The sequence below is a fragment of the Spodoptera frugiperda genome, chromosome 29, assembly GCF_023101765.2.
Source record: "Spodoptera frugiperda isolate SF20-4 chromosome 29, AGI-APGP_CSIRO_Sfru_2.0, whole genome shotgun sequence".
Classification (NCBI taxonomy): domain Eukaryota; kingdom Metazoa; phylum Arthropoda; class Insecta; order Lepidoptera; family Noctuidae; genus Spodoptera; species Spodoptera frugiperda.
This window is the reverse complement of record NC_064240.1, coordinates 4,234,642-4,246,796: the sequence shown is the minus strand read 5'-3', so window position 1 is coordinate 4,246,796 and position 12,155 is coordinate 4,234,642. Positions and strand designations below refer to the sequence as shown.

At 37.1% G+C, this 12,155-nt stretch overlaps 1 protein-coding gene and 1 long non-coding RNA gene across 2 annotated transcripts in view; both read left to right on the top strand.

Moving 5' to 3' along the window:
• LOC118268579 (lachesin-like) overlaps positions 1-6,929 on the top strand; it is a 32,370-nt gene extending 25,441 nt beyond the window's left edge. The window contains exon 10 of the mRNA XM_050706276.1: positions 5,162-6,929. Coding sequence (XP_050562233.1) covers positions 5,162-5,181 — 20 coding nt within the window. The 3' untranslated portion in view covers positions 5,182-6,929. The remainder of the gene's footprint in view (positions 1-5,161) is intronic.
• Positions 6,930-8,956: 2,027 nt separating this feature from the next.
• Positions 8,957-10,297, top strand: LOC118278804 (uncharacterized). The gene is made up of 2 exons (XR_004783924.2): positions 8,957-9,152; positions 9,441-10,297. It is a non-coding gene; the product is annotated as an uncharacterized LOC118278804 (long non-coding RNA).
• The last annotated feature ends 1,858 nt before the right edge of the window (positions 10,298-12,155 follow it).

The following is a 12,155-nucleotide window of genomic DNA, read 5'->3' as shown; positions in this document are numbered from 1 at the left end:
GGAATAAGAAACATCTGAGAAATAAAACTAAAATACTTTTATGTGGTATTGATTTTAAGGTCTGTTGAAACAAAATTATTCCAAACGTTTCGAGAAACAGTATCCAGGAATCCCTTAAGTACTTAATGCTATACTCAAAGTCATGGTTACTTAACCCAGTGCTTAGCAATAGGGATGACGACGGGGTATGAAAATTTAAAATCTGTTTATTTAGTCCGTCAGGTAATGAAAAGACGTACCTTGAAGTGACGTTGTGCGAATATACATATTTTCAAAAGTATTTGTTTGCGTAAGAAAATAAAAAATACGTGTCTAATATTTTAAAATAATTTACCAGACGGACATTAAAATTTAATTTAGTCATCTACATTCCCTATTGTTTTTGGAACAAAATCTTTCCAAAGAAATAGTTTAAGTAATTATTTATCATTCATTTATTTCTTTTACTTGTTTGTTACATTTTTAAATATTAAATTAAAAAGAAAAAAAAAACACATTTAAAAATATAAAAAGCAGTAGCCCACCAGTAACGGGATAAATCCAAGCTACCGGTGGTCAGGGCTCAAGAAAGAGAATTTCCGGACAATACGCGCTGTGTTCAAAAGTACTGCCTTCTGCATCAGGCCCTTGACCCAACCATCTAACGCTAGCCTACTCCGGTGTTGGTCGAGGCCTTTGGCCATAAGACAATTGGCACAATGATTGCTGAATCTACATCCCACATGTCGACAATCTCATGAGCTAAATCAAGATATTTACTGGCTTTATCTTTTTCAGCTTTCACAAGATTCTCGACATGTGGGATTGTTATATCAATTATCATTGTGCGACGGCTTGGTCGATCTATCACCACAATGTCAGGTTTGTTAGCAACAATTGTCCTGTCTGTGATGATAGTTCGATCCCAATACAGTGTGACATCTCCATTTTCAAGAACTGGGTCAGGGCAGATACTTATAATACGGCACTTCAGATTCAACAAGTTTGTATTTTAAAGCAAGTTGTTGATGAATAATCCTGGCTACAAGATTGTGTCTGTGCAAGTACTCTCCGTTAGCTAAATGAGAACAACCCGAAATTATATGTCGAATGGATTCCCCTGGGCGATGACATGCCCGACAAATGTCAGCCGTTCCATCCTTTATATATACTTTCGGTAGTTGTTCGTCAACATAACTTCGTCCATAATTGCACAGACAAAACCTTCCGTTTCTCCAAATAAGTTACCAAAACGTAGCCAGGATACGGACGCTAAGAAATCTGTATCTGGCCCATGTAGGGCCCGATAGTAGCGTCCGTGCAACTCCTTACTTTGCCATACATTCTTGCGATCCTTAGTGCTTAGTATTATAGGTTCTCTCCAGTCCTTATTAGCCAAGGAGAGCGGAGTAAGTCCTTTGTCCACTGAGACAACATCTCGATGTATCCCCACCTCCATTTTGAAAAAATATTTTCGGAGACTGCACACTTCACTATTGTGTAGGGTTTTGGCATTTAAAAAGCCTCGCCCCCACATTTACGTGGTATGTACAGTCTCATTACTGATGATCGTGGGTGATGCATCCGATGCTCAGTCAACAATGAACGGACTTTTCTGTCCAGGGCGTCCAGTTCCGTTTGAGTCCACTTGAGTATGCCAAAAGAGTACATCAGTACTGGCATGACCCAACCGTTGTAAGCGCGCACTTTGTTACCACCTGATAAAAGACTATTGAGAACTTTCTTCAGGCGGCCAAAGAAGCGCTCCCGCAACGATTGCTTCATGACAGCTACATCAATGCCTAACGCTTCTGACATACCCAAGTATTTATAGGTTTCGGTTGAAGAGAGAAGTCTAAAGTTTGTGGTATCAGAGTTTCGTGTTTCATCTGATTCCACAATTTCCCCCCTCTTTACATGCATGATTGCACATTTATCCACACCAAATTCCATCCTAATGGCATTACTGAACGTTTCAGTGACATTTAGTAATTTCATTAGATGCGAGTTGTTTGGAGCAAATCATCCATGTAAAGTAGGTGGGATATAATTTCTCCCCCTCTTCTCAACCTGTAACCTAACCCGGAATCCTCAAGCAAAGTGCTTAGAGGATTCAGAGCTAAGCAAAACCATAATGGACTCAAACTATCACCCTGGAATATACCACGCTCTATCCTAATGGGTTCATCGTTCTCACAAATTTGTCGACATCCTGGATAGCAAAGAACTGTTCTCCATTGTCTCATACATGACATCAGGAAAGCACGCAGAGCTGTATCGACTTTGTACAGCTCCAGTACCCTCATGAGCCATGTATGTGGCACGGAGTCGTAGGCCTTCTTATAATCTATCCAGCATGTGGACAAATTCTTGTGAGATCTACGAACCTGTTGGCAAATGGACATGTCAATGAGGAGAAGCTCCTTAGTACCACGGGACCTATTCCTACATCCATTTTGAGAGGTAGACATGATATTATTGTCTTCAATATGCTTATTAAGTTTTTCTCTCAAAATGGATGTTAGGAGTTTATAAATTGTCGGTAGGCACGTAATCGGCCGATAATTTTTGGGTTCCGCAGTTAAGTACTTAATCATTAAATGTCTCTGAGTACAGCAGTTAGATAACCAAGATTATCATAGTTTAAGTTTACGTTATTTTAACTATACGACATTTACTATGTACAATACAATATTTCAAACACGAACAAGTTCACGGTAACTTAAGACACAGCAAAAATAGCACTTAACTTTATGGAATAGAGATGGTTTTACCTTACATTTGGATCACGTATCAATCATTTTTATGATCCCTATGTTTTACACTACTCTTTGCTAGACAAACTTCAATAGTCAATATCTCGTACATAGCTACTCGTACTATGTCAGCCATATTGCCTCTTTGAAGTTTGAACTGTACAAAAACACACAAAAACGAACAAAATTGGTAGTTCTGTACCCTTAGTATGAGTTTGCTTTACGTTGAACGAAAACTAAACGAGAGCTGCCGTGCAACGTGTAGCAGGTTCCGCACGGAGCAAGTCTTTCTGTGATTTACAATTTGTTGTTTCGGGTCTGGATGTCATGTGCATGTGAACTTTTATGTTTGTAAACGCACCTACGATACAGGAGAAAATCGAACGTTCTTTTTTTAAAAAAAGGTTTTTAATTCTGAACGCTCGCACTCGTTACCTTACGTGTATTGTGCAATGGTATACATATATTGTTGATTGTTTTTTTGTTTTTGTTTTACCTATTTTATTGTGATGTCTTTTTTTATGTTTTTCTTCGTTTTATTTCAATTTTATTTTTCTAACTAGCTTCCGCCCGCGACTCCGTCTGCGTGGATGTCGGTCTTCGCGTGGATGTTTTATTTCTCCCATCTATTGGACCCAAATACGGCGAGGCCCATAATAATTAAGGAGATCCTCTATTGAGCTACTGCTGTTGAGCTCGCGTTCTGTAGAATAAAACTGAAAAATAAAGATTTTTTTTCTACGTATTTTTCCAGGATAATAAGTATCCTATTTTATGCCCAGGATAATAAGGTATAAATTTACCAAGTTTCATCGAAATCGACCAGTTAGTTTTCACGTGATGCCTGAAAATACAGACAGACAGACAAAAAAAAATCACATATTTGGGTCGATAATCATAATAATAATAAGTCCGCAAGGCAGCTTGTGGGTCCGCAAGGCAGCTTGTGGCGAGCTGTTGGGCAGTGGCGACCCCACGGACCTGACTCCCGGGAGAGGCCCTACTTTTTAACTCCGGTTAGTACTCGTGACTATCCTCTCCTACCTCACTCTTGCCTTAATCGGCTGGTTTGAGTGGAGATTCGCAAAAGTGGAGTTACCTTCAGCTCCACTTGGGGGAAGGATGTATCCCAGTAAGATGCTGGTAGGGGTCTTGACCGTACTTCCAGGATTGCTCTGATAGCCGTGGGATGCCCTCCCTTACTCAAGCAGCTCAACGGATGTTGCTTCCCTTGTCGCTACATGCTAGCGGCTGTTTCCAGGGGCCCATTATTGAGTTTGCGAGTCACCCCCTGCCTGTTTATCCGTATTTTTCAATATTGGTCAGGGGCAGGGGCCATAGTCCCCATAGTTAACCGGTTAACTATTCCACAGCCACCCACACCCATATCCCTATAATTTCCTTTTACCATATCTCACAATAGTCCTGCATCAACCGGGGATTGTCCTTTGGTGTACTTCCATAGTGCATACAGGGATAATCGCCGGCTGATGTCTCATTACATTTAGATTAAAATTGTTCAACGGGCCTCTGCGAGTTGGCTTCGGCCCCTCGTACGCCTTCCAAAGGTCCGGGACCCTGTGGTCCCGTGATTATGTAAAGATAATAATAATCATTTTTATCGATCCAGTAACACCCCCTGCTATTTATTCTTTCAATATTTTCAATGTACAGAATTGACCGTTCTACAGATTTATTATAATATGAATGAATGAATGAATGATAGTGTTATAAACGTAAAAGTAGACAAATATAATCAGAAAGCTCCGAACTGCTAAGCTATCGGGAGTTATACGTGTTATTGTGAGTCAACCATAAAAGATAGACATTTGCTGTCGTGGAATATTTTTTAAACAATTTTAAGGAGAACATTTCCGTCATACATGATTTCTGTGTAGCTTTAACCATTAAGGCTGCACACGCGACGAAAGCTTAAAAAATTGAGTAAGTTCCCCTGTTTTCCCAACATTTCCCTTCACTGCTCTGCTCCTTTTAATCCTAGCGTGATGAAAAGTATACTATAACCTGCCCAGGAGTATGAAGAACAATTGTACCAAGTTTCGTTGAAATCTGTCGAGTGGTTTTTATTTCTATAAAGAACATACAGACAGACAGACAGACAGACAGACAGACAGACAGACAGACAGACAGACAGACAGACAGACAGACAGACAAAAAATTTTCTGATTGCATTTTTGGCGTCAGTATCGATCACTAATCACCCGCTGATAGTTATTTTGGAAATATATTTCATGTACAGAATTGACCTCTCTACAGATTTATTATAAGTATAGATTTTATATTTTGTGTGTGTTAATGTATGTAATTGGTTTGTCAAGCCATGTTAACATATTAATAATAAATAAATAAATAAACTGTATTTACTGATTTTTTTGCAAATGTTTTACCTACCGTGACCTTTCCAGATTTCTCACCAAGTTCGTGACCGGAGGACAGTTCCAACCCGTCTTCGATGTGGTCCACCGCGCCCAACGTAAGGCCTACGGTCGCACTGCCGTTCGTAATCCTCACGCTATTGTGCCAAAGTGTATAGAACATGGACTGCCTTAGATAAGTAAGTTAATGGAACTACGAAATTGTGTTCAACAATTTACATGACATTTTTTTTGTAATATTTAAGAGCTTATTAGTTGTTAAAATGTTTGAAAATTGATTTAGTTTATTTGTTTAGTGAATTTCAAAGTTGGGTATAATCGGAGCAGATAGACCACGACTATCAACTGTTTTGATTAAACTCCATTTAATTTTTCTTGGCCGTAGCTGACTGTTCTTTTATAAAAATTTTGTTCCTATTAACATCCAATCGAGTAAAAATAACAAAAACCTCTGAACTTCTATGTGTAACCCATTCACCGCCTTTTCCGTGTCCCTGCCGCTCATGTCGTATTGCTGCGACAGAGAACATGTATGATTTTTTCGTTCTATTCACGCGATTTCTCCTCCTTATCCATAATATAAAAAATAAGTCGGGTTTCCTCACTGACGCTATAACTCCAGAACGCACAAACCGATTTCCACGGTTTTGCATTCGTTGGAAAGGTCTCGGGCTCCGTGAGATGTATACATAAAGAAAATTCAGGGAAAAAAACAAGAGAAGCGGGAAAACAGGGAAAATCATTGGTGGCGAAACGGGGTTCGCCGGGTTTGCTAGTTTAGTGTAGATACAATTTTTTCGATTTGTAGCTGCGCGATAGAGGCACGGTAATTGATATTTAATTGGACGCCTAAAGAGTTAAAGCAGGAAATATCAACAATAAAACATTTAATTCTGTATAATTTGTAACAATACCTTTATGTACCGTAAAGACTATAATCGCTTCTCTCGATTTCGATATTTATTTCATTTTCAATGTAAATAATTAAAATAAGTAAATAGGTAGGTAGGTACTGTTAAATCATCGAAACTGTTTATCGTGTATTATATTACAATATTATACATATAAAACGAATAAGTTAATTGTTTATTTTACACCCGAATACAGAAACGTTACTCAATGTTAAGTTGTACTTTAATATCGTGCTATCTCTGTCGTTTTATAAAGAATTTGTAGAAACAGAACTATTTTTAAGAGCTTCTCAAAATCGAGTTGCGTTTGAGTATTTGAACATACTTAAGTCATCCAATTGAATTACGTGAAATAAATTAAATATTTTATTTTTAAGTAGTTTTTGTAAGGCCTATGTCACACTTTTGGCAATGACAAATGACAATCAACAAAGCTCTAGTATACACATTATAGCGACTATGACAAATGGTTCGTATAATCTAGGGCTTAGGTACTTTAGAAACTTGTCATTTTATAATTTTCCAACACTAGAATTAAGTTGTGTTCTTCTTTAATTTGACATTTCACAACCGATTTCACCGTGGAAACACAAAAAATAAGAAAATTAACGAATTCACTGCCGCACTCAGAGACATTTAAAAGTTACTTAACCCAATCCTAAGCAATTGTTTTCGGTAACAAAATCGTTACAAAAGAAATAGTTTAAGTAATAATTAAATGTCTCGGAGTGTGGCAATAAGTGTTGGTAGATAAAATAAAAGTTCAATAAAAACATGTAACATAACAGTTTTCTTTCAATATTATGTTGGCAAACTATTATTTCACTTATATATAACTCAATTATGTACTAACTACAAGGATATTATGTTTATCATACAATCCAATAAATAGACAATATAAGAGATCGTTTGAGTTTTATTGTTTTATTCGATTGTGTAGGTAATCGTATTGCGAACATCTGTTCAAATCCTAGCAATATTGGATTTGAAATTAAGAAAAGGAGAGCAGTTTTCTTTCTCTTTTACACGGTAATGTAATAGCGGATGGCCAAGACTAACTATAGGTAAGTATACCTTTAGATGTTTAGGTATACATATAAGGTGTCCTAAAATTATCTGCCACGGTTTTAATGGGAGGTAGTGTTGTGTTTGAAGATTAAAATAGTGAAGAAATTTCGTACCCCAGACTAGCTAATTCAATTTGAGAAAATAAGGAAGTTAAATTATGTTAATTATAAAAACATACATAACAAATTCATAACACTGATTCTTTTGATTGCAATCACTGAACACCTATCGACCGACAGTATTTCCAGTAAGTATGAAGTCCCGTACTAATGATCTTTTTGACATATAGGAACATTATTTTACCATCAATAACATTCTAAGATGACTTCAGGAGCTCTTCAAGTGTCGACATCTAAGTAAGTACCTACCTACCTATCCATTGATTAATTTATAGGTAGATACATTTGCATAAATTTTCTAACTAGCGAACATTCTGGAAACTTACCTTGTTACATTGTTAACATAACATAAAGTTGGTCTTACATTTTAACCAAGAAACCCTTACCTGGTGTAAGTGATTTCATATTCAGCCAAACTATTAATATCTGGCAACTATCTAGACTAGACTATCTCCTTAGACAGTCATGAATAATAAAATCTTTAAAGTCCTGGGATCCATGTTTCGGCACGAATGGGCCGAATTGTCCGGAGTGATACCAAGGCGTCACAGAAAACCAACGGTAAAACAACGCCTGTATTGTGTTTCGCCTTATGCGAGGTTGTGTGAGGTTACTGTGCGTATACCCAATTACCCTTCTTCCCAATTTCCCAATCCCCGATTTCCCAACAACCCTTAGATTCCTAACCCCCAAAGGCCGGCAACGCACTTGTAACGCCTTTGCTGTTTCGAGTGTTCATGGGCGGCAGCGATTGCTTACCATCAGGTGATCCGTCTGTTCGTTTACCGGCTTATAACATAAAAAAAAAAACAAATGCCTAATCCTAACTAATTTGTTAAAAAGGCGTAAAAGAAAGTGAATATTACCTTTACCTATGATGTGGATGAAGCTTACAGCTTTTTACTTATAAAGATGATTTTCGCAAACGCAATACCAAGAATTACCAAGATAAATACGCACTATATACAAAATGTTTGCTATCTCTTGTATATAATAAAATTGTAATATTACTTACCTATCAGTTTACAAGCTTGTTGCTTGTATCTTCATAAATTAATACAGCATGGTACCAGATTTCAGAGAAAATTAAATTCTTGGAAATTTTTAATATCCGGGCATACTCTTTCATCGTCATTTATTTGCTTTACGGAACATAATTTTATTGGGATGCCTCATTCATTGGTGTCTTGACTTGTGTTGTACACAAGACTGCGATCGATACGATGCTAAAAATTATCAAGTTTTAGGATGATTCATCATCATCATCAACAGCCTATAAGTGGCCACTGCTGACTAAAGGCCTCTTCTCGCACGAAGAAGGTTTGAACATTAATCACCACGCTCCATTCCTAAACCTCCCTGTGCTCAAATCCGTAAACCCTAAAAGGACGGTAATGCACTTGTTATACCTCTGCTGATGCATGGCTGGCGCCGATTGCTTACCGTCAGCAGGTGAACCTCCTGCTCGTTTGCCAACCAATCCCATAGTAAAATTAGATTTTTGTTCCATTTTAAATAATATGGGATCATTTTTAAACCTCAACCAAATCATCATTATATTGGCAATATTGCGCCGTTTTGAGGCAAAGAGCTGCCACTCCACACAACCAATATCCCACACAAGAAACGCTCGCCACGATAAATATGCTATATCGATGCAAACTCAACTGTCTGTGGAACGGGTAAGTTTTAAATTGGCTTGCTTTGAAGCTTTTGACGAGTTTATGTAGGGGAGACCGGGTACAAAAGTAACGGCGGGTCGAAAGTAACAAATCTTCTGTAGGTATATCCAACCGTCAAACACCGCGTCGATGTCGTAAGTTCACAGCGGGGCGGTACCCCCCTCGCTTGCGTTCAGTTGGCACCCGCGCCTCGCGCTGTTAGGTTGTGTGAGAAGACGTTTTGTGATTTCACAAACCAAACGTAAGTATTTTATCGTTTTCTTAATTAGTGTTTTCGTAGTCTTTTAAAGATGATACCAATATGAATGTTTGCATGTTAATTCTTGATTAGATTGATTACACAGTATTTTAATTCATTTTTGTCTAGCACGTTTCTTTTTAAGGTTATCTTTGATATTTTAACAGAAATGTGGTCGGGTACAAAAGTAACATAGCCCTATGGGTACACAAGTAACATGTTACTTTTGTCCCCATTCTGATTTGTTAACTTTTTTTGCTTATCATTGTTATGTGTGTATTTATTTAACAGGATGCCGCGACAGCGCATCAGAACTACCACAAATGAACAGTGAAATTTTATCTCATGACGTATGTAGCTTTGATGCAACGACCACCACCCAAGTTGATCCAGATACCGCAGTAGATAATCTTCCAGCGTCGAGTGACCAAACTGTCGAGTATACAGTTAGTAATGATTTGTCAAATCTATTATCATTTAATCAAGGATCCCATTCGCCTACACCAGGACCTAGCGGGTTACAGCAAGCAAAGGCTTCTCAGCCATTTGATTTAACACCTAAAGATCTGAGACCCTTACCACAAGCAGGCCCGAGGACTGTATCAAGTAGAGGACGTAAAAAACGTAAGACAGCAATATTGACAGACACGCCTGAAAAAACGCAATTGAGGAAGAATACCTAGAAAGAAATAAAGCTAAGAGATCGGTTTTACCACCTGATACTGGAAATGGCAAGAAAAAGTTGATATCTACGAAAGGAAAGAGAAAAGGAAAAAGAACAAAGAAGGCAGCTGAAGAAAAGGAAAACATATCAGATGACGATGATTGCTATTGCCTCGTTTGTTTAGAAACCTTTGTCAATAGCCGGCCAAATGAACAGTGGGTTCAATGCCTCTCGTGCAAAATGTGGTCACATGCCGAATGTGTCCATGATGATGCCAATTATATATGTCACAATTGTGAGTCTGATTAAAATAAGGCTGATTATAAAAATGATTGCTTAAAGTTTAAAAAATACTGATCTCATTACTAGAAGAAGAAATTATAAGTTGTTTTGTTTTCTTAAAATATTTTTTTTAAGTTTTTGAGCATTTTAAATGCAAGTTCTTTGAATACAAAGTCCTAAAATAAATAATATGTTAATTTAATATGTTATATTGTTTCCTTTACGAACCCTTTTGGCCTGTTACTTTTGACCCACAATGTGTTACTTTCGACCTGCCTACGTGGTCGGAAGTAACAACTTCCCATTTTTTTTCGAGTCTCTGTGATTCATATCAAATGAACAATAAAAAGCAAAATTGAGATACCGATGTAAAGACCATAAATGGAATATTTAAATGCTTATATTCATTTCTATAAAATAATCACACCTAACAAGAAACCAAAGTAAAAGTACAAAATGTTACTTTTGTACCCGGTCTCCCCTACCGATACGCGAGCTTGTCGAAAAAGTCAGAGATTTGCTAACTTTTAGGAGTTTTACGGATTTAATGTGACTGGTGAATAGGCACAGAATAACATGGTAATCAGTACCCTTAGTACGAGCCTGCTTTACGTTTAAAGTAATCGAAACGAGAGCATGTTCGTGGCTCTGATTGGTTGGTTTTTTTCAGCCGGCCAATCGGAGCGCCGAACGCACTCTCGTTTCGATTACTTTAAACGTCAAGCAAACTTATACTAAGGGTACTGTTATTAAGTTTAATACCAAATACAAACTACTTAATAGGTAGAATATTTAACTACCAAAAAAATCAGGTGCACACTCTGAACCGATCGTTTCAATAGCCAGACACAAATTCTCATTTCAAACAATGTTAGTCGAATCTGAAGGGGGAATCGAAATCCAATTTGGCAATAGGCTCACTCTCTATTGCAAGAGGAGTAATAACATTACAGGCTAAATCTATGCACAGATGCCAAACCTACTTACTTAATCTGTTAAAATTGTAACTCAATTGCTTAGGTAAGGAAATAGACGACTTTAATTGTTTTAAGTGAATAGGGATGATAACGGGATATGAAAATTAAAAAACTATTTTATCCGTCAGTTAGGTAATGAAAAAATATTAGGCACGTATTTTTTTATTTATTCATATAAGACAACAATACTTAGATAAAACGAATCAAAGTTTAGGAGTGGCAGCAAATACGTAATTTCTGCGTATAAAATGTGCCTAGAAGTGACGTGACGCGATATTTCAAATCGATATCGATATTTTAATCATCGAAAGTATTTGTTTCCGTAAGAAAATAAAAAATACGTGTCACCTCTGCCTATCCTTTCGGGGATAGAAAGCGTGACGATACTAGTCAGATAAGTCTTATATTATTATCTTCTAGTAAATATGAAAACTGAAAATATAACATCACTCGCTCTTTCAGGATTAAGTTTAATTATATTTAATGAGACTGGTAAACGAGACTCTAATGAAATATGTTGGTAACGTCGGTATTTTTAGTGGATTACACTAAAGTAAATTATTTGCTTTATTATTTTTAATTAAAGTTGTAAATTGTGTTAGAAAACTTAGCTCAGTAATATTGGTTTTTCTAAATGAACACTAGAAACTAGAATGAATGAAACTAGAAGAATACTTACTTTTTTTAAGGGGGAAAATCATCCAATATCTTCTCCCGCTTTGGGCAAGAGGTGAGAGGGAGTGTCAGACTCTTACTGACTAAAAACCACCACCCCGTTCCTTCTCCCGCTTTTCGAGCCGGAGCCCCGTTAAACCCGCTACTATCAACCCTACTGAGCCCCATCTGTGGTGGTCTGATGACTCTTTGAAGCCGTAGACAAATCATTGTTCCTAGATACCGGTTTAGTACTCAAATTTTAAATAGCTACATATTGTGTGTTTATATGCTGTCAATCTTTCTTATTTCGGAAGGTTTGATTAGATACATGAAATGATTGGGTAATGACATCGAAAAAAATTGTGAGTCTATGCAGCAATTTTAAAATTAGACATGAACAATGTATTCAAAAATACATTCTTAATT